This window comes from Pongo abelii, chromosome 4 (genome assembly GCF_028885655.2).
Source record: "Pongo abelii isolate AG06213 chromosome 4, NHGRI_mPonAbe1-v2.0_pri, whole genome shotgun sequence".
In the NCBI taxonomy this organism is placed as follows: Eukaryota; Metazoa; Chordata; class Mammalia; order Primates; family Hominidae; genus Pongo; species Pongo abelii.
This window is the reverse complement of record NC_071989.2, coordinates 102,269,092-102,296,602: the sequence shown is the minus strand read 5'-3', so window position 1 is coordinate 102,296,602 and position 27,511 is coordinate 102,269,092. Positions and strand designations below refer to the sequence as shown.

Sequence of the window (27,511 nt, the reverse complement as noted above, 5' to 3'; positions counted from 1 at the left end):
GCCGAAAACAGATTCTTATTGCACTTATGCAAATAACTATATTGCCATAAATTAAGAACATTCACAAATAGTTTCCAAATTCTGGAGAAATCACATGGAGAGAAACAAATATGCCCCAAATTTTGTTCACAGGAGTATACTTCACTCAATTGTTTAAAGCTGTAAATAGCTCAAAATAAAAGTTCTCTTGATTCTGAAAAACAAAACAAAGGATCAGCAACATTTTAAGCAAAATGTTAAAAAGATTATTTTAGACTTCTATTAGTTTAGTCAATGCAGTTAACTCCTGTTTGATAGTCATGAACATTTCAGCTCTCCATGAGAGTCCTGAAAGTTTTTTCCTCCATTCTGATGTCACAGTCTCCAAAGTTATCAGAAAACCTGCATTCAAGAACATCTGCTAGAGTTGTATAGTTGATTATAAATCACCTACTAAAGAGGACCAAAACAAGACAACAATTGTCTGTGGATGACAAAACATCTTAGGACAGTCACAGTTAAAAACATAATTGACAAAGAAATTTGGCCACCTTTGTAGCATACAATAATTTTATGTAATGATTATAATTATTTAATAACATACACTAAGTCATTTTAGAATTATAAGTTTCCCATAATTTTGGAACATATACCAATAACATATTTATACAAATACAGCCCAAAGAAAACGAAACACCATTTTACATTTGATAATGCTTCCTGTATGACTTTATACTAAATAAGCTAAATGTCACTGTTGCATTAGTGTATTATTGGTGTCAAACCGAATTCTTAATAAAACCTTACAGACAAATGTATTCAATCTTAATCAGTTTGACCATAAGGTAAGATTCTCATAAATCTTTTATAACCCTTTACAATTTTTGTTAAAGAGCAGATTAAAAGCAGGTCTTTGCCCTAAGGAAAACCTGTTGTGCTTTTATTCCAATGTATGGAAACACTGAATAATACCCCTTTAACTTTAGCCAATATGTTCACACACAGAATTATTTTTACAAGATTAATTTTTCACAAAACTTCCACAACTTGTTTAAACCTTCAGCCTTACTTTATCTAACTTAAAACAATCCTTTAGCCAAAAAGTAAATAAATCCACATTCCCATGACTTCTTATAATCTTTTACCAAAAGTATATTCTACTTTCCTTACAGGCCTTGTGTGTAGACTGTTTTTTAATAGTCTCAATTACATGTTAAGTGTTAACTCTTAGCGACTTTTACTTTTGGTAAAAACCTTGGTAAGTATGGGATTTTTAATTTTGTACTAGGTGTGGAGCCTGGGACCCAGACAGAAGTGCAGATAAGGTCTGACTCTTTCCAGCATCTAACTCCACATGTCCTAGGCCTTACCTAGCTGTAAAACAGAAAGGTTGTACAGTTAAGAGTCATAGTGACATTTTATGAAGCAGTTAGGAGGCCTAATCACCTTTAAATTGTACATTTCTTGCATAAATTCCCTTTCATAAATTCTTTCATAACTTACACAGACAATCTATGAGGTACTTGGACTTTCTGACTTGTCCTAAACATCTCTCTTTTTAAACAACCAGTTATTTTACTTTAGGATAAAAATTTACATACAAGAGCATTTCTTACGTAAAATTTCTTTTCTTCGTAACCTTCTTTGCATAGCTAGGGGTCATGGTTGATTTCACATATCCCCAGGCCTTATCTAGAATCTAATGCTCCAAAACAAATTGAATAATTTTTCAAAGTTAAGCAGTTTATGACCTTAAAGTATTTAGTAAACTTAATATCTGACCCACATAATTTAGACCCAATGTCTACATTTTTGAAGATATTTTTATTTACCAATAATGTTTAAAACTGTCTTTATTTCCCAAATATTACTTCAGTCACATGAACTAAATGAAAGGCATTACACTTATTACTTTTCTGACAAAATATTTGATTTCAGGTCTTATTATTAAGCCAATTAATCAAAGCTCTTTCACATATAAACATCACACACACAACACATATAAATACACAGACAGAAGATAGAGGACTCATTCCCTAAGGCAGGAATTGGACCCTGAACCTGGGCCGCCATTGTGATGGCAGAGACCAAGAGAAAGTACTGCTATGTGGTTACAAGGTCAAGCTCCCAAGGACATACAAGACAAGAGGGAAACCTTATCCAATTTTTTTCAGGGACTTGCCCCAAAGTTTGTAACTGACAGTTTGCTGGGCCATCTTGAAAAGTGAGCTTACAGGTATCCTAAGCCCATATTCTATCCTAAGGTACTCCTGTTCATGACAGAAGAATACAGAAAGACCCACAAAGTACACCAGATTCACTACAGCTTAAGACTAGCTTCACAAGTTCTTTTTCCCATTAATCGAAACTTTGTAGGAGATAAACACTGATTTCTACCATTCATTCAACCGGTTTGCACAGAGAGAAAAAGGAAAGCATGGCCTCAGGCGGGGTGGGGAAGGCGAAGAGTTCAGGGAGACCAGAGAAAGACCTACCCATTGTTCAAAAGTTCAGGTGGCCACTTGTTGGTCGCAAAGGGATCTTTTCCAGAAGTTCCGTCGGCTCTCAAGTTTTTCCCTTTTTGGGGAGGAAAAAGCTCCCCATGTCCTATGATCCTGTACATGCCTAATCCTGTCACCCATAGCCATCAGCAAAGAGTGCAAGGCAGATTAATCCAAAGAGAATAGCAGTTCACATCCCGTAATGCCAAACCCATTCTTAGCCCAAAGGGACTTTACCGAGAGGGGCCTCTAACCCTCTAAATCTTATAAGGAACCCTAACCCTCCTAAGTTGGGTCTCTAACCCAAGGTTGGCCAAGCATCCTTGCCTTTTATTAAGAGGGGACTCTAACCCAGTGTCTTAGGAGAGACTCTGACCCCCCTAAGTTGAGCCTCTAACCCAATCCCAATATTTATCTGGGTACCCCACCACTTACCCAAAGTTGGCTGATCAGTGCTGTGGTCCATTTCCTTTGGATTGGGGGGTTTCTTCAGTATCATCCCTTTGGGGTTTGCCAGAAAGATGTTACCAGGCCCCACCACTTGCCCAAAGTTAGCCTTTGGGTTGGGGTTTCCTTATTATAGTCCATTCTGTGGTCACCAGAAAGATGCTAGAGGAAAGGAGTCCTGATCCAGACCCCAAGAGAGTGTTCTTGGATCTTGTGCAAGAAAGAATTCAGGGTACCCATAGAGTAAAGTAAAAGCAAGTTTATTAAGAGAGTAGAGGAATAAGAGATGGTTACTCCATAGACAGAGCAGCCCCATGGGCTGCTGGTTGCCCATTTTTATGGTTATTTCTTGATGATATGCCAAACAAGGGGTGGATTATTCATGCCTCCCCTTTCTAGGCCATATAGGGTAACTTCCTGATGTTGCCATGGCATTTGTAAACTGTCATGGCGCTAGTGGGAGTGTAGCAGTGAGGACAACTGAGGTTATACTATCATGGCCATCTTGATTTAATGGGTTTTGGCTGGCTTCTTTACTGCAAGCTGTTTTATCAGCAAGATCTTTATGATCTGTACTTTGTGCTGACCTCCTATCTCATCCTGTGACTTGGAATGCCTTAACCATCTGGGAATGAAGTCCAGTAGGTCTCAGCCTTATTTTACCCAGCTCCTATTCAAGATGGAGTTGCTCTTGTTCACACACCTCTGGCAATTCCACTGTAGCTGTAATGTACTCTTGGTTGGTCACTTGTGCAAATCATCAGATATGTGCTTGCTTCTGTTCACAAATCCTAAGGAGATACCCACTGATAGATACACAGCGTTCACTCATGTAGTGTCTGAATCAACGTTCCTGCTCTGGCGTTATAGAGACCTTTTGGATAAAACAACCTCTTAACAGTAGAGAAAATCCTTGCTAGCTACCAGTATCTATCAACCTAGTCCTTTGTCAATAAATAAGAATGGATTACCATGGATCATTTAGACATTTGAGGCAAATCAATAGCATGAAAGTGGAGAATCAAGTTTAACCAAATGAATGGTAGTGGCAGAAAGGCTAGCTGTCTACCAAAGGTTAGTGATCTCCATTCATGGCATACAGCTTTCCTGGAATCAAATGCCCAGCCAGTGGCAGCATTTCCCAGACACCTTCTCAGCCAGGTAGGGTCACGTGACTAGCTCTCACTAGAGAGCTCTTAACCACATTTAAGCAGATGTGGTAAGAGTCATTTCTTGGCCAAAGCAATCAACAAGCTAGTTTGTCTTTCCCACTTACTTCTTTCCCCATAGCTTCTGCACTTATTTCTTCTACTCAAGTGTCACCTCCTCAGAGACCTTCCCTGATATTCCTAAATAAAATAGCTCACACTCTGTCCTTGCTCCATCACTCTTAATCTAGCCCATTGCCATGCTTTACTTGTTCTTATAGCACTTCTCACCATGTGATTTTTGATTAAATATATCTGTTTATGTGTTGTAAAAAATCTGTCTTCCCCACTAGAATAAAAACTCCATGAGGGCAGGGAATTTAATTTATTGCAGCTATATCCCAGCCTCTACAGCAGTGCATATAACCTATCAAATATTCAGTATATAGAGAGAATGAATGATTAAAGCTTTGATGGTGGGGAAATGCATGTGCCTCAAGAAGGAGTATCATATCATTCAGTTTTTAGTTAGGTATCCATACTGAGGTTGTCAAGGGGTGCTAGAGGAACTCAAGGACAGTTTTGCATCCTTCACTATAAATAGACCCAGTGGGGTGAAGCTTCAAAAAGTCTAAGGCCACAATTTCCGGGTGAGTATATTGACAAGGGTTGAGGGAAGGTATTGAATTTTTGCTGCACCCACCCTTGTTCACAGTGGTCTGTGGGCTCTGTCACTTCCAGTACAGTTCTTGGCTATAGTGAGAAGCTGCACGATGCTTAAGTACTCTCTGAGGGCTGCTGTTTTGTTCAGCTTCCTTTTTTTTTTTTTTTTTTTGAGACGGAGTCTCGCTCTCTCGCCCAGGCTGGAGTGCAGTGGCGCGATCTCGGCTCGCTGCAAGCTCCGTCTCCTGGGTTCACACTATTCTCCTGCCTCAGCCTCCCAAGTAGCTGGGACCACAGGCACCTGCCATCACGCCCGGCTAATTTTTTGTACATTTAGTAGAGATGGGGTTTCACCATGTTAGCCAGGATGGTCTGGATCTCCTGACCTCGTGATCCACCCGCCTCGGCCTCCCAAAGTGCTGGGATTACAGGCGTGAGCCACCGTGCCTGGCCCTCAGCTTTCAAACAATACAGAAGTGCGAAAATTAGGTCACACCTCATGAAATTTAAATAACGAAGCATTCTACCTAGCTTTATAATACCCTAGTTCTCCAACTGCTATATTTCATGGTGCCTGTAAATGGGAATTATTATTTTTGGTTTAGTATCACAACTTGAGGTGAATTTCTGCTCACCCCTATCCCCGGCCATTGTGGGGGAACTGACATGTTTTATTATTTATTCTTACTCCTCAGAATGGATTGGGATGATGAATATTCTCATAATTCTTTTGACCTACATTGTTTGTTAAACTCATTTCCTGGAGACTTGGAGTTTGAGCAGATCTTCAGTGACATTGATGAAAAGATTGAACAAAATGCTGCAAGGTAAATATTGTTAATTATTTAAAACAAGTTGTTTTCACATTTCACTTATATGAAATTTACCTGGTCTATTTGTATCCTGCTCTTAGATAATTTTAGGTTTTAATTATCATTAACTTTCCCCCAAAATATTGATTAGACCCCCCTCTCACTTAAAGTTTACATGATTGTCTTTGTCTGAGTAGTATTTTTAAGACTAGAAAATAGAAGCACTATCTTGAAATAGGCAATTAAAGTTTATTGAATTGGCACTAATGTTTTCTTAGAGCTTGTCAATGTTGATGTTCTGGATTTTCACCAATATGGTTAGAGGGTAAGGCCCTGATTGCTTGAGTTACTAAAAACAGAACATTAAAATAAATTATTTTTGCATAATATTGGTCATTTTAAGATTCTTTCTCACTTAAGTAGGAGGCTAGAGACTTTATAGAGAGTTGTTATACTAGATTAGTCATCACCTATCCCAAAAAGTCATTTTACCAAATACTGGGGGAAACAGTGACAGCTCAGTGGTTTCTCATTAATACGTGTTCTTTGGTAGAAAGGACTCTGTTTTCATATGTAGTTGTGGACCCTATAATCAGACAGTTACTTATTTGCATCCTTTTGATCAAAGGTTCTAATTTACCTAATGTGGGTTACAAATGTGCAAACCACAGTAAAAATTTCTATTATGTAATGATACATAGCATTTCTTTTTTTAAAATTTAAGATATAGTTACATTGAATTTCCAAAGAAACTGAACCAAGTAGGTGAAATGTTCCTATGATATTTTTCCTTCTGCTTTACATGAGAATAGTTAGTTCTTTATTATAACAATGGGCATAAGTAAATTGAAAAGATAGCATATTGTTGGAGAATTATACTTAAAAACAAAATCTTCTCCCATCCCAGAAATCCTCTCCATGAAGGTAGTAGAGAAAGGAAAAAGAAACACTTTTATTATTGAATAAGCATTAAAAACCAGAATATGATGTGCATTTCAGGCAGTTGGCTAAGAGCTTGCAAAAATGGAAGGGAATCCCACCCCTTTAAATACTGAAGCAGATACAGCCCATTACATTACATGTTATCAAGATAAACAATCACTAGTCCTCAGGTAGGAAGACTGGATAGCACATTTTGTCACACATAGTTCATCCTAACTTTTTACCATGGTAATTGGGGAAACCACCTGTGTTAGCTAATTGGCTTTATCCTGAGGAGAAAGCAACTTTTTTGTATCTTTATGACAGGAGATAGTTTTGCAAATTGGAACAGGCAACCACTGAAGTTAGGCTCTTACTCTCCCACAGGAACTGGGAGATTGGGGAGCTGTCTCCCTTGATGCTTGCATTTCAAGAAGATAGCTCCCAGGTTCTTGAGAAGGACATTCTTGGGTCACAAAGCTGACAAAAGGACTGCTGACAAAAGGCATATCTAGTCTTCCAAGGAATAGATACATGGCAAAAGATGAAAAAGTACTTATGATTACAGGCTTTTTTTTTTTTTTTTTTTTTTGAGTCACCCAGGCTGGAGTGCAATGGCACAATTTCGGCTCACTGCAACCTCCGCCTGCCTGGTTCAAGCGATTCTTGTGCCTCAGCCTCTCAAGTAGCTGGGATTACAGGTGCCCGCCGCCACACACAGCTAATTTTTGTATTTTTAGTGCAGACAGGGTTTCACGACGTTGGCCAGGCTAGTCTCGAACTCCTGACCTCAGGTGATCCACCCGCCTCAGCCTCCCAAAGTGCTGGGATTATAGGCATGAGCCACCATGCTTGGCCTATGATTACAAGCTTTCTAAGGTAAATGCTCTAAGGAAAAAGGAGAGGAGGGAAATCTTTTCCCTTATTTTCAAAAGGGAAAATTAAACTTCTTATTTTTAATTTGTATTTGCCCTTTATACTATACCTATACATATACACATTATATATGTATTTTAGAGATAGACTTAACCAAACTGAAAGTGTATAGTTGATGTTTCATATAAATATAAAATAACTAAACTTTAGGGTAATTATGTAGTTATATAACTTTCATGTTATATATTTATGTATTTTATGACACGGTTTCTAACACAAAGGAACTTACAAATGAAAATAGTATTTACTTAAATAGATTAACAAGACATTTACCTAAATTTCAGAGATGGTTATAATTTTAAAAATTGAAATATTTTTAAAAAGGTAAACCATTTCCTTCACAATGGCATTTAGGCTCCATCAGAATAAAACAAGTCACTGAACTCTGATGCTTTTGTTCTGGATTGCTTATTTTTATTTATGAACCATTCATACTTAATTTTTTGCAAACCTAGTCAAAAAGAAATCATATTTAAAAGTAAAACGGTGATTAAAACATTGTATTTTGCATTAAAATATAGTTATTAGGTAAAAACTTGGATGTTAGTGTTAAAAAGAAAATACAATATGGAACATAGGATATAATTTTTAAATTAAAAATATTTTATTGCCCATATATTAAAACGAACCTAGAGCAGAACCACCTCAAGTGACCATTGATCTTCACAAGGGACCAAATAAGGAAGTAGCTGTATGTGCTGTATGCTACATTTAGAATCAAGTCTATTTTTCATCAAATTCAATTATGTTTTTATTATACTCCAGAGAATAAACATAATAGTATAGGGTATATATATTTTTAAAAATAAAATACTGAATAATAACTGTGGTTCAGAAGAGTATAAATCATTTATGCACTCATTTATTGCCTTCTAACAGAATAGCTTTTAGAAAATTGTATGTCATGACGAATCAGTTATGCCACACTTACACTGCAGTAGTTGAATTACCCTTGGCATTTTTGTATTCTAACAGTTTCTATTTATCTCCCAGTAGTGCACATTGAATAAGTAATGAACATCTGTATGGTATAGGTTTTCCTCCATAGTTTTAAAAGAAAAAAACAACATTAATAATTCATTTTAAAATATGATATTTTTTCCTTATACTTGAATTTTTAAAGTAGCAGTGACCCTGACATCTATTTGTGAATTCCTTCTCTCTTCTTAATATCATCAGGTTTTATGAGCCACAGGTTCTATTGCCTCCCCAAAGCAGTGATTCACTAGAATGGACCAGTGTGCCCAAAGGTCACTGAACCTTCACCTGACCCTCAGGAGAGGCTGTCATTCTCAGACCACTTCACTTTTACATTCTTGTTTCCATTCAAGTCAGACCTGGGTGACTAGTAGGTCTGACAGCAGAAATTAGTGATGATGAATCATTTATTCAAACACATATCAAAATAGGTAACAAGAGGTAAATAACATGCCAAAGAGAAACATTATGAATGTTGTACCTTCGTATCATTAGTTCCCTAACTGAAAACTGCATATAGCACTAATGAAATGAGTGGTACTTATTAGTTTAACAAGACATTGAAGTACAGAAGTTCTTCTGGGCTCACAATATGACACAGCATAGGCTGGACGTGGTGGCTCATGCCTGTAATCCCAGCACTTTGGGAGGCCGAGGCGGGCGGATCACAAAGTCAGGAGTTTGAGACCAGCCTGACCAATATGGTGAAACCCTGTCTCTACTAAGAATACAAAAATTAGCCGGGCGTGGTGGTGCACAGCTGTAATCCCAGCTACTCAGGAGGCTGAAGCAGGAGAATCGCTTGAACCCAGGAGGCAGAGGTTGCAGTGCGCCAAGATCACACCACTGCACTCCAGCCTCGGCAACAGAGCGAGATTCAGTCTCAAAAAATAAAAGGCTGGGCACGGTGGCTCATGCCTGTAATCCCAGCACTTTGGGAGGCCAAGGCGGGCGGATCACGAGGTGAGGAGATGGAGACCATCCTGGCTAACACGGTGAAACCCCGCCTCTACTAAAAATACAAAAAATTAGCCAGGCGTGGTGGCGGGCACCTGTAGTCCCAGCTACTCGGGAGGCTGAGGCAGGAGAATGGCGTGAACCCAGGAGGCGGAGCTTGCAGTTAGCCGAGATCGCGGCACTGCACTCCAGCCTGGGGCGACAGAGCAAGACTCCGTCTCAAAAAAAAAAAAAAAAAAAAAAAGACACAGAATGATTTTTCCCCCTTAATGTTCAGTTGGATAAATATAATTGTATCTTAACAATTTTCATTTTCTAATTATAGACAACCTCTGTGTGTAGCTTAGGAAGTAAGTTTTGCTGGTACCAATGCAGCTGGACTACTTTTTTTTTTTTTTTTTAATCTAAAGAAAGATGTAATCTCAATACTTGGGGAGGCCAAGGCAGGAAGATCACTTGAGGGCAGGAGTTTTAAAACTAGCCTGGGCAACATAGCAATACCCCATCTCTACTGAAAAAAAAAAAAAAAAAATTAGCCCAGGCTTGGTTGGTTGCTCACCTGTGGTCCTAGCTACTTGGGAGGCTGAGGTGGGAGGACTGCTTGAGCCCAGGAATTTGAGGCTGCACACGCTGTTGTACTCCAGCTTAGGCAACAGGGCTGTCTGGAAAGGAAGGGAGGAAAGGGAAAGGGAAATGAGGAAAGGAAAGAAAAGGAAAGAGGGAGAGAGGAAATGGAGGAAGGGAGGAAGGAAGGAGCAAGAAGTGCTACCAGCTTGGGTGGGGGCTCATGCCTATAATCCGAGCACTTTGAGAGGCTGCTTGTGGTGTGCAGATCTTTTGAGCTTGGGAATTTGAGACCAGCCTGGGCAACATGGCGAAACACTGTCTCTACAAAAAACAAAAACAAAAATTAGCTGGTGTAGTGGCTCACCCCTATGGGTTTAGCTACTTGGGGTGCTGAGGTGGAAGGATCGCTTGAGCCTGGGAGGTGGAGGCTGCAGTGAGCTCTGATTGCACCGCTGCGCTACAGCCTGGGCAACAACGTGAGACCCTGTCTCAAAAATAAGAATTGCTACCAGCAATAATACTATTTGACTTCACCTAGAAAATGCAGGGAGAGGGGAGACATTTAACCATGCCTATTAATGAGATGGTACATATTCCATAGATTACACTTATTTTTTATATAATGCTTAAATTTTTTGAGCTTCCATATTAAAAATTTGCTCTCGTTTTCCATATGATGGCTGACTCACACACACACACAAATATTAATATATTTTATAGCCAGAGCAAATTCTACAAAATGAAAATTAGTCATTTCAAAGGTTTTACTGTGCATTATTATTTCTGGCAGTATTGTGGCACTTATTTAATAAGAAGAAGATGCAAATTAATGTTTGCAATCGTTTTTGTAACTTCCTGTGTTTGCACTTCAGTTTTGGGTTTCTTCATTATATACTACATCTCAAAGAATCCCTACCTCTTCTCCCCTCCTACTGAGCAAGACCAGGCCACATAGGAAGAAACCTGAAAAGGGCTAATTCCCCCAACTACTGTTGAACTCAGAGTAAAACCTTAACCCACTTTCCAACTCTGACTGGGCCTTTCCAGCACTCTTGTTCTCTCCAGAATTAAGAATGCATCCTGGGCAGACAGCATCCTGGGCTTCAGCAGCTCAGTAGCCTAAACTTTTTCTGGCCCCATTCATATTTCCTACTTTTTAAACTTTTCCAGTTCTCCCACTGAAGCTCTCAGCATGAAGTCCAGTGATGCTTGCAGGTAGAGGTGGTGGTAAGTGGGAAAAAGACAAGCCACTCTCTCTCATGGTGGCCTATTGAACCATTTTTTCATCATTATTTTCTGTCATTATTAATTCTATTATTTTGATTGTCTATGGTGATCCTTACTCCTTTCTCCATCATCGTTCGTAGTGTGTCCTCAGTGTTTCCTGTAGACCTCTGCTTTAGGAGGCTGAGATGAATAGGGTAAAATGTGGAGTCAGTAGCTCCGTTGGATGATTGTTACAAGACTCTTTCAAGTATTGTGGACATTTCAAGTGTTTGAGTTTTTTTTAAGTACAGTATAGCTTTTATTTTTAAATGTGTTAGCTTCACCTACTCGTGGCCAAATAAGCATAAGACAATAGAGAATTGTTGTTTGGGGATATTCCTGAATGATATTATTGTATTATCTTTCCATGGCAAATAAAGAAAGGGAAGCACATGTCTGCCTGTTTATAAATTGTTATAACAAAAGTTGAATAGTATGATACTGAAAATCCAGACTTCATAAAGAGATTGAGCCAATAATAGTTGGACCACTGTTTCCCAGAGAGGATCTTAGTTAATGGGCCAGTGGGAAGTAAGCCTCCACCCTTGATGTAACAATCTGAGGTGCCTGGTGAAGACCTGGCCCAGCTCTGAAAGCAGGAACAGGGGAGGGAACACTATAAGAGGACTGGAGCCATGGTAACAGATATGACTGCTGTGGCCGGCTCATCTTTCTTGTTGGATGGTGCCTGGAGATTGAATCCAAGCCTGTCAACTTTCCCTGGAAAAGACCCTTGTCACAGCCTCAGCTGAGTCAACACCTTGTCTAAAAATGGTCACTAACACCACAGCCATTGCTAATCACAATCCAAATTCTAGAATGCCATGACTAGGAATATCCTTTCATGGGAACTGGAATAGGAGCTGGGATGGGAAGGGGCTGGAAGCTGTTGCCTTTATTTTCTACTTTAAGAACTTTTCTTTAAGCCAGGCATGGTGGCACATGCCTGTAGTCCTAGCTACTTGGGAGGCTGAGGCCAGAGGATTGCTTGAGCCCAAGAGTTCAAATCCAGCCTGGACAACATAATGAAACTCTGTCTCATTCATAAAGAAATAAATGGGAATTTAAAAGTAATTCCTTTTTTTTTTTTTTTTTTTTTTTTGGTGATGGAGTTTTACTCTCGTTGCCCAGGCTGGAGTGCAATGGTGCAATCTCAGCTCACTGCAACCTCCGCCTCCCCGCTTAAAGCGATTCTTCTGCCCCAGCCTCCCAAGTAGCTGGGATTACAGGCATCTGCCAGCACACCTGGCTAATTTTGTACTTTTTTAGTAGAGACGGGTTTCACCATGTTGGTCAGGCTGGTCTCGAACCCCTGACCTCAGGTGATTCACCCACCTTGGCTTCCCGAAGTGCTGGTATTACAGGTGTGAGCCACCATGCCCAGACAGTATTTCCATTTTTTAAAAAAGACTTTTGATTTCCACTTTGAGGATATTACTTGTTCTTCACTGTATTTTCACTGCCTAAAACAGTCCTGGCACATAGTAGGCTAGAAGAGAGTCAATAAATGTGTGTTAGACATGTTTGTTAGGTATTTATTGCATTTGTTTTATCTTAAACTAGTGTAAAGTTAGATGAATAGAACATGATAGATGAAGCTCTCTTCAAATGCATTTTTCCTTTTCTTAAATATTTTTGCATTATAAAAGTAACACATACTAAGGATAAAATTTCAAATAGTAGAGACAGCAGTGAAGAGGAAAACTTTCTCCATTCCTCTGACTTTCCTAGTCTTGTTCTTTAGAGGAAAGCTATCTTGATAAATAATTGTGTAATTTTCTAGAAATATTCTCTACATAAACATGTATGTACCCCAAAATAGATTTTTATACAAATGGGAATTATATGTACATTCTGTGGTTAGATTTTTTTACTTAGTGTATATATATATATACACACACACAATATATATACTACATATATACATATATGATATATACATACATATATCATACATACATATATATCATATGTATATGTGATACATCTATATCATACATATACATATATATCATACATATATCATACTATATATGTATGTTACATGTGTATACACATGTGTATATATGTACATGCATGCACATATATGCACATACATATATATACATACATTATACACATATATGATATATACATATATACATACATGTATATATACACATATGATATATGTATATATATCATGCATATACATATATCTATATAATACATATATATATATAATACATATATCATACATATATCATATATGCATACATATATATCATACATATATCACATATATATCATACATATATCATACATATGTGATCATATATCATATGTATATGATATATACGTATATATCATATGTATATGATATATACGTATATATCATATGTATATGATATATACGTATATATCATATGTATATGATATATACATACATATATGATATATACATATATGATATATCATATATATGATATATACATACATATATGATATATACATATATGATATATCATATATATGATATATACATACATATATGATATATACATATATACTACTTCATATATATATAATCATATATATATGAGAGCATTTGCTGTATGCCTACCTCCTCACACATAAACCATAGGTATTATTAAAACCTTCAGTATGTAGCTTCTAGTCAAATCTGTTTAGCTTAATGATTGATTTAATCAGGACAATGGAGATAAAGATGTAGACCTGGTCTGTTCCCATATCTCTTAGGATTCCCATTATTACGTATATTCTCCCACTCTCTTTTTTCTTACTGTCTCTCTCTCCAAAAAGAGAATCAAAGGAATTGGCACAGAGCAAATGCTGGTATAGATCCTCCACTTTTCTCTTCCTAATTTCAGTTTGTATGGTTTTGTTGGGATAAACCACATTCTGACTTCATTAAATTCTGCTGAAATTCCTGGGCAAGCCTCCATAGATATAAAAAAAAAAAAAGGAGCACATTTACTTATTCTTGATTGTAATGGGTATTAAACTATGTCCTTCTAGCCCTATAGAATGTTTCTAGAAACTTCTCTTTATATTATTAACATAGCCCTGTGCCACTTCCATCTTGCTCCTGTCACTAGTTTATAAGAAGTGATCCAAATTAGATGTAGATTTAGGAGGCAGAAGAAGTGATCTAACTGTGTTGGGAAGCTCGTTCTTATCAATACAAGATCACTTTGGTCCTGCCAGTACTACCCTGCCACCGACTGGAATTCTGGGGAGTATTTCACGGTTGGTTGACTCTTTTGAAAGCACTTTAGATTTTCTTAGGTTGATACAGGCCTACACTACGTATGAATGGCCAGATTAAAGCATCTGGACCATTCAAGAGCCATTCTCAACTTTTGTAGTGGGATCCGTGGTATATAACAACAAATCAAGAAAGGACCCTAACTCTAAAGTTTCTTTCATACTGTGTTGCTCATAGTAAACTCTGAACAAAAGGTGGGTTAACAATAGATGGGAATCCTGAGAGAAGCTATTAATATATAGTCCCAATGACCAATGATAAGGGCCTATGCCAAAACTTTTACAAAAGGAATGGAAAGGAAAGGATACATATGAGAAAGATTTGGTGTCAAGAGTGTTTTTTCCTGAAAGTGTAATTACAACTTTTTGAAATGATTAAATGTCTCTGAAATAGAAAACAATTCAGGACATTAATTTCTCACCATTTTAGCCATTGAAGTAGTTGTGTTAGGAGTATTCTTTTTAACTTTTTATCTATTCTTTTTTTTTACTTTTTTTAACTATTCTTTTTTAACTATTCTTTTAAAAAATATTATCCAGAAATGTCTTTGTCTCAGGAAAATAAGTTTTCATTTCATGGCTGACTTATATTTTAATTACATACTGGTTTGTATACATCAGCCCTCTTCCCTATTAATTACCTGATAATTCCAAGGAATTTTAGTAATCTAGTTAGATAAATAAGGCTTATCTAAAAACTAGAAAATCTATTTACCTCACAATGATTTCTTTGTCCTTTCAAACACAAAAAGCACGGAAATGAACAGAAATGTAACCGAATTGAAATGTCAGTGTAACAATTGAAAAGACTTGTCTTTTCCTTAAGTTGAACTTATTTTGTGGGTAAGAAGTATAAGCAAGAGCATCAAAATGTAGAAGCTTTAAAAAATTTTTTTAAATTTTGGGTTTTCCATACTGTAATAAATAAGTCTTTAAGCTCTGCCATGAGGCGTCTATCCTGATTTAAGAAATAAAAATTTTTATATTCTAACATTCCATGAAAGCACATATATGTGTTTTCTACAATCTTTTTATTTAAAAAGTTCTCATAATTTACCAATGGAACATACTTTTTTCCTTTTAACTATTTTGTGACTGGATAATACTTTTGAAATCTTGTAAGAACTTTATAATAAGCTGAAGTTTCAAGATTTTATAATTATCCTCTTCTGTTTTTCAGTTTCTTATCCTATCTCCAACCGCACCAGTTCAATATTAATCAGCTCTTGGACTGCTATTGTTATTTAATGCAGTCTGTCCAATAGTAGGACATCTCGGCCTTTTTGGAAGTAAGATGGTGCATATATACATACACACATACATCCATACATGCATGAGTGTAGTAGTGACCATAAAAATAAACTCATATTTCTTATTCTTCAAATAAATATAGTTTTAAAGCGAGGCAACAGTGAGGTTAGATGACAAGTACTGAATTCTGAGGGGTGAGGTGTCAGGGAATTTTAAGTACAGTGATTCTACTAATGTTCTTAAAGCAACATCCTTGCATATAATCTCCTCTTCTACAAGGAAAAACCTTTTTACACCTCCCACAGGCACTTTTAATGGCTCCCTCCTGTGTACTCCCTTAGCACATTGTACACATTCCTTATCAAGTCTTACTGTGTTATAATTGTTTATTTACAGGTTTATCTCTTTCACTAGACAGAATTCCTTTAGGGACAGGATGACGTCTTATTCACATTGGGTTCCCTAGTATATATCACAATGCCTACCACATATTTAACATTCAGCTAATGTTTATCAAATATAATGCCTTCATTTAATAAGCAATTTTTACAGTCAGGGAATCTAGGAGTGAATGTTGAATGAGAAAATTACCATAGATATCTTTTTTAAAAGCATACTCCGTATTGCATTGTAAAAATGCTTTACAAATTGATTTATACACAGCGTCTCAGTAATGCATCCACTTGCACACATCATTAACTTGGCTAATTCAGAGTCATTATAATTAAAGCACATTGGGGTTCAAATTTATTAAGAAATGTTGAGACATATGAAAAGGCATAGAGTACTATGAGAAATACTCCTGTGGCCACCATCTAGTTTAAGAAAGAAAACATTACTAGTATAGCTAAAGCTCTCTGTGTACCTCTCCCCAATTTCATCCCACTTCCATCCCCACTCTGCCAGAGGGTGCTGCTGATCATTCCAGTGCATTTCCTTACACTTTTACTACCTGTGTTTATAATCCTAAATAATGTGTAGCATTTGAAAATGTTACCTTTTAAATGGTGAAAATTAAATTGTAATTTATTTTGACCTTGATTAAAGAAGATAATTGTCAGATTACATACCAAACTGACATTTATCATAAATTTTGAAAATATTTATTTTGTATAACAATTGGACAAGAAATATCTAGACTTCAGATTATTAAGTTTTTAGAACAAGGTGTATAGGCATTGGTGAGTGGCAGACAACAAGATAGCCAATTAAAAAAAAATCAGGTGTAGATAATTAGTTCTGACATTTTATAATTTGTGACAAAATGATTTTAAAATAAAGTTTATCTGTCTTAGTTTGTATCAATGAGGGAGGTCCCCTGAAATGCAACCACTCAATCCCTTTGTCAGTGTTTGGACAAATTACTAAAATATCTAGCCCTCTAAAGGCTTTACCCTATTTATAAATTGTAGTTTTTGGCCTCTGCCCAGATTTGGATGTTAGAAATTAGCCTAAAATCTGAGTCCTCATTGAAACAGACTAACTGCTGAGCCTTTCCAATTCACATTGCTGTAATCTATTAGGTTTCATTGAATGAGACACATGAGGATGCTATAATAAAAACCTTTGATAAAGAGTCCCTAGAGTCAAGGGGTATGCTTAGGGCATTGTGTTTCTCTGTCCATAGAAGTGCTTACATAAGTTAAGAAAATGCAAGCCAATCTCTTGTCAGACGTAGAAGTGGTATTCCTGAATATGGCTGTCCCATCGGGAAATTGAGTGGCCTGTGGCCAGAGGAGGTATTGTTTTCCTTTTAAGTTCTTTGTGTTCATGAAAAGGCTCTTTGATTCTCAGAATGTATTTGTTTCAAGGTAATTTACTTTGAATTCACTCATGCTCAGAAGTCTCCTGAAAAGTTTTACTTAAACTTTTACAGTGTATGTTTTATAGGCAACCCACACCTGGATGAATTTCAAAGAGTCTTTCATATGACATCTATTTTAATAATGAGCGCTTGGTTTCTAAAGCCTACCAGGTTCTATCATATGGAACCTTTAATTGATAGCAGTTACCTTTTCAAAACACTAACTTTACCTCTTGGTAACAAATCTTTCTTAATACGATTAAGAGACAAATGCGTAGCTGTCAATTTTTGGTGAGCTGTTTCAGCTTCAAAGGAATTTGCCTGTTTGAAAGCTTTCTTGAAGTTTAGATATGCTGCCATCAGGTGGTAGTAATATGTCATATCCCTGTGGCTCTGCAGATGGCACTCCGCTAAAGGTCACCAGTTTACCCCACAAAGATTTGTAATCATCAATGCACAGAATTGTATATGGAAATTAAAATAACATAGTATATCTGTTATTTTATCAACAGGAAGGATACTTTGAATGGAAATTTTAAACCAGATACATATTGCAAGATTCTACTGGACATTTTTTCTCGGTTCTTGGTTTACTTTTTTGGTGTATGAAGCATTTTATTTTATGCCTTATAAATATTTAGAAAATATGGAAAAGTAAAATTTAAAACTTATCTAATTACACCCACCCAAATATAATTGCTATTAACCCTTTGCTTCGTTTCCTTCCAGTCATTTTTTAAATGCAATTTTTAGTAATTTTTGTTTCTGTTTTTTGTAGTAGAGTTGGATGGCAGGAAAGGTATTTGGCTGTAGCAACATTGTGTATATAGCTTGTATACTTTACAACTTTTAAAGTTATAAGCTTTTTATAACTACTTCATGACTTCTTCCTATTCCATTGATTGAAGTTTTTCATAATTTATATAGTCCTTCACCTCTTAGTAGATAATGTATATTTCTAATATTTACAGTGTTCAGTATTTTATCTGTCCCTTTCATCCACTGCCTATCAAGAGGGCTATTATCGAATTACATCTGTGCTTGATTTCTGTTTCAACACAAAAGAATTTCTAGTTCATCTGAGTAGCTATTTTATATTTCCTGTATTACATTTTTTACTGCCAGAAAATTTGAACTCTCAGCTTTCAACTATGAATGTATAGTCTGTTTGTTATTCTTTTCATATCATATGAATGAATTTGTAAATTGTACAAAACCAGGTACCACATATGAAGATTTCAGGGCCTGTGATATTATGAAATGAAGCCATTATCTATATCCTGCCAAAATAACTTTTTCTTCTCTTTTTTATAGCATAGAACATTGCATTAAAGAGATACAGTCCGAAATTAACAAACAATGTCCAGGTGTGCAGCTGCAAACAACAACTGACTGCTTTGAATGGCTAACTAACTATAATTACAGTACATCTGAGTCATCTTTCATTTCTCATGGAGACTTGATAAAATTTCTCAAAACACTGGTAAAATGAATTTTTATTTTATCATGGAGTGGGATGAGTAAACAGGGAATACAACTCATTCAATTTCTATACGTAAATATTTATTTGAGTGACCATATTAGCCTGCCGTACATAGGGGTTTGTGTTTTTATGTTGCTATATCCCCAACATAATCCACTGAGCTATTTGTTTTAATTTTTAACTATGATTTTTATCAATAAAATAAAATTTTATATAAATGGAGATAAAATATTGATTCCTGGGTGATTTGTGGTATGATATATATCATATCAATACCGCAAAATGTATTGATGTGTATCACAGCTGTCTACCAGAAAAGTTCATATTCATTATGTTTTGTATCATTTCACTATTCATTTTTTGTATGCTCATTATTAAGCATAATAAGATCCCCATGGATTGTGTCTATTAAGTGGCTTTGACTATTATTCCCTGCATTCCTAACCTGCAGTCTAACCCAGTTCTTGTCAATCAAGGTAGCAATTTATGCAAGACCACCAAATGACAGAGAATTATTATGTTGGTCATTCTTGATATTGACCACCCTCTATGCTAGAGAAGTTTTTGTAACCTTCAATAAGAACAGTAATTTTATCACACTTGTTTCTCCAAGACTAGCTAGCTTGCAAAAACAGATTCCCAGAGAAGCAGCACAATTGTTAGAAAGCAGTATTTCTATAGTTATGGTTTTAATTTAATTTAGGGAAAAAAAAGGCACTGTTTTTGTCTAAACATCAAACATTGACTAAGGCAGATGTGGAAAATATCTGGAGGTTGTAGATGGCTTAGGATGACAGAATCAGATGAAAATAGTTTTTGCCTGTTGTTATTATTTCAGATGTCTCTTTAATTTCACAAAGTAATAAAAGGAAGAGAAAGGAAGACTGTGTGCCCTGAAGCCTTATTCTTTTAAGGAAACCTCTCACCCATTATCTCCTGAAGGTGGATCCTTAAAGAATAAATATGGATATAGTTATTCCTTTCATTTCTATTAAGAGGCATGTTTACTGAATTTCATTAATACTGATGTAATAATGCTTTCTCATTTAATTAAAAGCAAAAGCTTTTAATTATCTTTTAATATGTCACGCATAAGTCATTCTCTATTCACTGCAGGGCAAAGGCCAGCTTAGTTTTGCTCAAATTCATTAGACTGATAGGCTTGTCCCAGTCCTAGGTTTTTTTACATAATTGATCATGTTATTTTAAGGAAGGAACCACATTATTAAAACAGATCCAGATTTAAATGACCTTATTATCAAGTTTCTACATGCTAAAAAATGTCAGTCCTGATGGCATTTTTCATACATCTGTTTTCTTCATAGAACATTTTTTGTTAATTTTCTATCGATTTAAATAAGAAACAGAGGTCCTCATTATGGCAGATGTACTGAAGTTATTTTCAAAATTTAAGCAATCGTACTAAACATATGTTTTAAACCTCTGTAATCTATTATTCTTTGTTTGATCAAATATTTACAGTTATTTACTGACTTAAAAAAACCAAGGCAGAGGCACTAATATGACTCATTTGCTTTATAGAATTTACAGTAATGCTGATGTGTCCTATCTAAGGACATTTCTTTTCCAGAAGTATCGAAATAACTCAATAGCAGTAGAGGAGAGAGAAAGAAGCTACAGAGAGGTCATGTGTACTTTGTGGCTCTCTGGAGTGTAGCAGAAAGAACGTGGATCCGTTCTTGGTTCTGTGCCTTACTGTATGTGACTTTTGAAAAGTCACTGAAGCATGCCTGATTTTAGAGACCTTGTGTGTAAATTGGGTTTTTAAATACATATGCCAAAGAGTTATCATTATAAATAAACCAGGAAATGTTTGTGTAAATACTTAAAAAGCATTTCTTGGTATAATTATTGGGTATAATTATTTATTACAGATAGAACATTAGACATTGCAGTGCTTACAGTGAATGAGAGAAAATTCCTGGAATTTGTCTAGGAATTGTTCGTAATTGTGAATCACACATAATGCCTTTGGTATCTTTGTCAATAAGAAATTGTAAAGCCGGCCTGATTTTATGCCACTTGGACCTTGCTTTCATTTCTCTTGTACTCAGCTTGTTTCTACGTAGAGAATATAAACTAATTTCAGTATTAGCTAAAATAGACATCATTAGGAGAGTCGGCATGGAAGGAGAATGTGTGTGTCCAATTCAAAGCCCGAGAAAAAAGTAAATTTTGTGTCCCTTTCTATTCATAATTATGCCCACTATTGTTTTCTGCCAGCACAGAAAGTATAAAGGAATAATTTCATATCATCTTTTGGGGAATAATTCTGAGAGTATCTTTTTCTCATTTTGGGTTATTTCTTTGGAGAGAATTGAAATATTCTCAGATTAATTTTCAAAGTAAAATCTTTCTTAATACAGTTCTCAAAAAGTAATTTAAATGAAAGTTAAAATCTTTCAATGTATTAAAATTGACTTCTCAGAAAGGTATATCTTAGTAACCCCCAGGCACATACTATATTTAAAGATCTATATTCTAGAATGATTTTAAAGCATTGTATTATATGTTCATTTGGGGTTTTATAATAATAAGTGTACTCATTCAAGCATGAAAATTGTCTACCAGGAATTAGGGGCATGATCTTGAATCTATTTTGTATTAGGAATACATTTCAATCAATATTTTACTATAGATTTGTATTTAGAATTTTTAAGCCACAGTTTTTATACAGCTCAGGGTATATTGGGTGGATAACAATGAGGGCTAAAAACTGTATGTCTAGAAATCTAATTGAAAAGATAATTAGCTAGGTTTGAAATGAACAATTCAAAGTTTAGTAGACCATAAAAGCTAACATTCTAAAACGTCTGAATTGATTAAATTTCAAATGCAAAAAAATAAAATCTTGAGGAATTTTAGAGTATTGATTTCAACCTGAAATTATTATGAAATTGTATATGACTATAGAAATCATTTTATCTATTACACTTAATCACATTTCTAATGTTATAATTTCATTAGCAAGATTTATTGAAGAATGAACAAAATCAAGAAGAAATGACATTGGATTTACTTTGGGACCTCTCCTGCTACAGCAGCGTTTCATTCCCATCAACTCTAAGTGGAACATCTTTCCATTTCCTCTCTAGGACGTCTCTTCATTCTGTTGAAGATAATTCCTCTATGGATGTCAAGTCTATATGGGATGATATAAGACTGCATCTTCGACGCTTCTTAGTGAGCAAATTACAAAGCCATAATGAAATAAACAATTCACAGCAAAAAATTTTATTGAAAAAGCAGTGCTTACAACAACTCTTGTTTCTTTATCCAGAATCAGAAGTTGTAATCAAATACCAAAACATACAGAATAAACTGTTGGCTAATCTTCTGCAGAACTGCTTTTCTTCTTACAACAGAGATTCAAATTTAGATGTAATAGTTCATGGATATCAAAGTACAATGCTGAAGTTATACTCAATAATAAAAGAGGATTTTAACACACTATGTGAAATTTTAGCTCCGTCCTCAATGGTGAAATTCGTTAAAGAAACTTACCTGGATACTGTTACAGAAGAAATGGCAAAATTTCTTGAAAATTTTTGTGAGCTGCAGTTCAGAGAAAATGCTGTTCGTGTGGTTAAAACAAGCAAGAGCTCCAGCAAGCATAGAGGAGCAGTGCATGCTTTGGGTTAGTGACATTTAAAATTTTTGTTTCGTTTAACTTAAGTCTTTTAATATGTTTAATTTTCTAAGATGTTTTCTGTTTGGTTAAATCTCACTGCAAACATGAAAATTAGAAAATGAATGTAATGAAATTTTGCAGTATACATTTCTCATGCATTTTTTTCTATAATTGTAGTTATAAAAGCATTTTCTTTCTTATAAAATGTTAAAGATATTGGAAATATAAGCCAAAAATACTTTAAATAAGTTTAATTTCTCTTGATTGCATATGACAAACAGTATTTGTGAAACTGTGTGTATACACACATATATATAACTGAGTATATATACTTATACACATATAAGCTCCTTTATCTGTTTATTAAATATACACATATAAGCACTTATACTCAGTTATATATATGTACATTTAGTTATATACATAACAGAAAAGTATGATTTTTAATCCATTGTATCTTCCAAAGCCAAAGCATTATTAGGTAAAAAGAATTATTGAAAATTTGTTGAAATTTGCAGTAAAATTGGAAATTTAAAAGTTGTAATATTTTAGTCAGTCAGTTCTAATAATGAGCAACTATGAAATACTATAATTATAAAATTCTGTATTGTAATTGATTAGGAAGGTATAACATTTTACTATAGCTATTTTTTAAAGTTTCTCTACTATTTTTTCTATAAGGATGTATACAAATAAAAGATGATTTGAAAATTTCTATTTTATTCATAAGTTAAAGGAAAAAAGGAAGGAAGTTATTGTGATATAATAAACTTTTCTTGTTGTGGTTGTACTTTCCTACCAGTGGAGAAAAATCAGGGTAAAAATAGGATTATTTCTAAAATTATCATTAGTTATGCTTTTATGTAAAATCTGAGGTGTATTTCTGAATAAGTTCATAAACTATATGGCTTAAGTATTTGAAAATTATTATTTGGTGAATTGTTATGGATCTTTGAATTTATGATCATCTTTTTAAAATTCCTATACCTCACTATACTTGTGCGTATCTTCATTAATAAAATTTCAGTTGACCAAATTAATGTGATATATGAATTTTCAAATTGTTTAATATTTTGTCTTAAAATTTTAATTTTCCTCCAGAAGCTATATCTCATTGCAGAAGAGAGATGCATCTGCCAAATTCGGTTATGGCAAAATACAAAGTCAGTTAATTTAGGAACATTATTATTTTGCTCAAAGCAAATAGACTTTTAATTGTTAACACATAAATTTTTCAATGCACTTTATTAGTGTACTTATTTTCTAAAATTTTTATGTCCTCTGAAAAAAAAATCCTGCTTACTTATAAAGTCTTTTCAATATGAAAGTTTTAAATGTGCTAAATATAGTTTATAACAGAAGAAAAGATCCATATGGTTGAAAATGTGTGTAAGTTGCTGTGGAGTCTTTAGGGTTGATATTGAAGTGTTTTCTCATTCATGAGAGACAACTATGTGTGTCCTCTTTAACACCAGAATTTGAAGCATTTTCCACAAGTGTAGGTGCATAGAATCTTTCCCAAGCTCCTTTATCTGAACTTTGATATAAAACAATTATTAAGTGAGCACTGTCCATATGTCAAACACTGCGCTAATGACAACCCATTCCCATTATCCCAATTTCAGGAACACAAAAAGAAACTTAGAAAGATTAACTTGCCCTGATCATGTTGTATGAAATCAGGATTGATACTTAGAAGTCACATGCAGATCTTTCTATTTCTGGGACCCATGTTCTCAAGCACCATGCTATTGGGCCTTGTCTTACAAGTGTAGAATTAAATGATCTGTCACCTATAAAAGAAATTTCAGACAGCACTGTTCAAGTGGGCTGTCTGCAAATAAATTCAGTTCAGCTTTATTGACCACCTACCATAAGAAAGGCGTTTAGCAGCTACCATGTTCTGTGCTAGACACAGTAAGGGGAAGAAAACTGAATGAGTCACTACTGCTACTGCCATATGAGAATGGCTAAACTAACTCAACAGATAAGCTATGTTGTTCGCTAATATTTGACCCAATGATCATGTTTTGTTTATTAAGGAAATACATCTTTGAGATGAGTAACAATGGCTCGAATGGGTTGTATTGTATTATCTTTAATCTATGTCTGTATCTTTATGCTCATGAAATCTTTGCTATTTTACCTGAAATTATAGAAAGGACAATCCTTAAGTAACAACAACATTTATTGGCTCAGACATTGATGTGCATTATCTCTTTTAATCCTTCTAACCTACCAAACAAGGTAGATACCATTATTTGTTATCTCCATTTTACAGTGAGGAAACTAAGACATAGAGATATTAAGTAATTTGCTCTAGGACATAGAGTGAAGCCAGGATTCAAACTTGTTATCTGTCTGACTCAGAGCCCTTCCTGTATTACTATAATCTACTGACTGAAAAATAGGATATTTTTTAATTTAAAAACATTTCTCTGAATCCTCTGTATACTTCTTCAACTTTAGTGGTCATTGTTTTCTTCTTCTCCAAACTATTTAAATAATTTAAAATAAATTTAATTTATTTAAATTTAAATAATCCTAATTTAAATGTATATGATTTAAATGATTATAATTTCTATTTAGTGACTTTAAGCAGGCTTTGTATGTATACTGTAGTCTTAATGAGCTAATGTCTTACCTTTCCATGCTTATACCTTAATGAGCTAAGGCAGTTTGGACCTATTCAATCTTTAGTTGCTTCTGATTTTGTACTTAGGTTGAGGATTGGTAGTTCTTCCCTGAATGGCCTGTAAATTTTCCATCCATTCATCTATCATCTATCTATCTATCTATCCATCCATCTATCTATCTGTCTGTCTGTCTAATTTGATTACTTATTATTATGTATAAGACTTTATAAGGCTTTACATATGTGGGTTCACTTAACCTTCTCAACAGCCTTTTATATTATTTATACTTTATATATGAGAATACTGAGATTCAGAGAGGTAAATATTTTCCAAGTCCACACAGATAGCCAAAAAAAGAAGATTTCTCTGTTTGCAATTATTTGGTATATTAGCTTGATATGCCACTAAACTCTGTGTCAAAAGCTGTGCAAAACAGTATGATAGTTAGCATTAAAAATAATTTACCACTTTCACTTTTTTTGTTTTTTTGAGTTGGAGTTTTGCTCTTGTTGCCCAGGCTAGAGTGCAATGGTGCAATCTCGGCTCACTGCAACCTCTGCCTCCTGGGTTCAAGTGATTCTCCTGCCTCAGGCCTCCTAAGTAGCTGGGATTACAGGCATGCACTACCATGCCCGGTTAATTTTGTATTTTTAGTAGAGATGGTGTTTCACCATTTTCGTCAGGCTGGTCTCCAACTCCTGACCCCAGGTGATCCACCCGCCTTGGCCTCCCAAAGTGCTGGGGTTACAGGTGTGAGCCACCATGCCTGGCCACATTTTTTTAATGGTTACATTATTTCTGTCTTCTACACTGATTCAGTGTTTTGCTTTTCTTTTTTATTGATAATGATTCAGAACTCAGTTATGATTTGCTAGTGTTATTAACTCAGACACTCAATAGAGGTAGTTTTTATGATGCTCTTCTATGCTATGTTATGCTATGCTATGCTGTGCTATTTGTGCTATGCTGTGCTATGTTATTCTACCAGTTGGCCTTTTGGATGAGTGTGTTCACGTGGGCACCCCACAGTGCATTCTGTCTGCCACTAATTCAGGTTTTCCAGTACATATATTTAAAATACGGTGACAATCTCCCTAGCCATTTTTCTATGATAAGGTACCAGACAATTTTATTTACATATAAGCTTGTGATTAGACTTAATCCACATCTTGGTATTGTATGGTAACTTTTTTTCTACTTTATATTCAGTTTTGAATGTTTTGTTTCTTAGAGAGCATGTGCTGCTTTAATATTACAATACATTTAGAAGTGTAACGCTTGTATGTTTTGTTATTTGAAAAAAATGATGAAATAATGTTAACATAAATATTACAGAATCTTTTTGATTTGACAATCTTTTATAGAAGAGAACAATATTATTCTTACAGATACGCTTACAAAGTTTCCAAAGTGATTTACAAAGCAACGCTTTCTCAATAACCAATTTTGTTCATCTGTATTCTTATAGTTTCTCTAAATTTTTTTTTTTTTTTTTTGAGACAGAGTCTCCCTCTGTTGCCCAGGGTGGAGTGCAATGGCGCAATCTCGGCTCACTGCAACCTCCACCTCCTGGGTTCAAGCGATTCTCTTGCCTCAGTCTCCCAAGTAGCTGGGATTACAGGCGTCTGCCACCACGCCCAGCTACTTTTCGTATTTTTAGTAGAGACGGGATTTCACCATTCTGGCCAAGCTGGTCTCAAACTCCTGACCTCAGGCGATCCACCCGCCTTGGCCTCCCAAAGTGCTGGGATTACAGGCATGAGCCACCACACCCGGCTAGTTTCTCTAATATTAGGAAAATTATTATTTCATAAAGGTTTATACTACAATATTTTTTTCATGTAGCTTATAAGGCTTTAAAGTCAAAATAGCTTTCAAAAAGCTAGAAATTTGCAATTAGCATTTTCATTATAACCTAATTTGGAATTATCTGGAAAGTCAGATCCATATATACAATTGTACACATATTATTTACGTTTCAGGAGCACCAGTGCCATTCTTATATTGTAACATTTTACTATATTTATATTTGGACTAGTTATGTGATCAAATTAATTTTACTTTTAAAATTGTATTTCCTTTGGATTTAAGTAAATGCTACATTTCTCAATGTTCAAAAAAGAAAGGATTATTTATATATAGTAAATTTCGGTTAAATAAATCCTGTGTATTTTAATATGAAAAGATAGAATTAGGAGATTTAAATTCTAGGATAAACTCCATGGCCCCCATATATCCTATCT

The 27,511-nt window shown here is 35.1% G+C and overlaps 1 protein-coding gene across 15 annotated transcripts in view; it reads left to right on the top strand.

Moving 5' to 3' along the window:
* KIAA0825 (KIAA0825 ortholog) overlaps positions 1-27,511 on the top strand; it is a 472,583-nt gene that overhangs the window by 75,485 nt on the left and 369,587 nt on the right. For 12 of the 15 annotated variants that reach the window (XR_010140095.1, XR_010140096.1, XR_010140094.1 and 9 more), the window contains 3 exons: positions 5,434-5,565; positions 18,812-18,980; positions 21,969-22,638. Coding sequence is in view for 12 of the 15 variants with exons in the window: in XM_009240908.4 (XP_009239183.3) it covers positions 5,435-5,565; positions 18,812-18,980; positions 21,969-22,638 (970 nt within the window). In the remaining 3 variants the exon portion in view is untranslated. Of the gene's footprint in view, positions 1-5,433; positions 5,566-11,079; positions 11,137-13,711; positions 17,433-18,811; positions 18,981-21,968; positions 22,639-27,511 lie in introns of those variants that run through there. The other 3 variants (XM_054556450.2, XM_054556448.2, XM_054556449.2) reach the window with 3 other exon arrangements.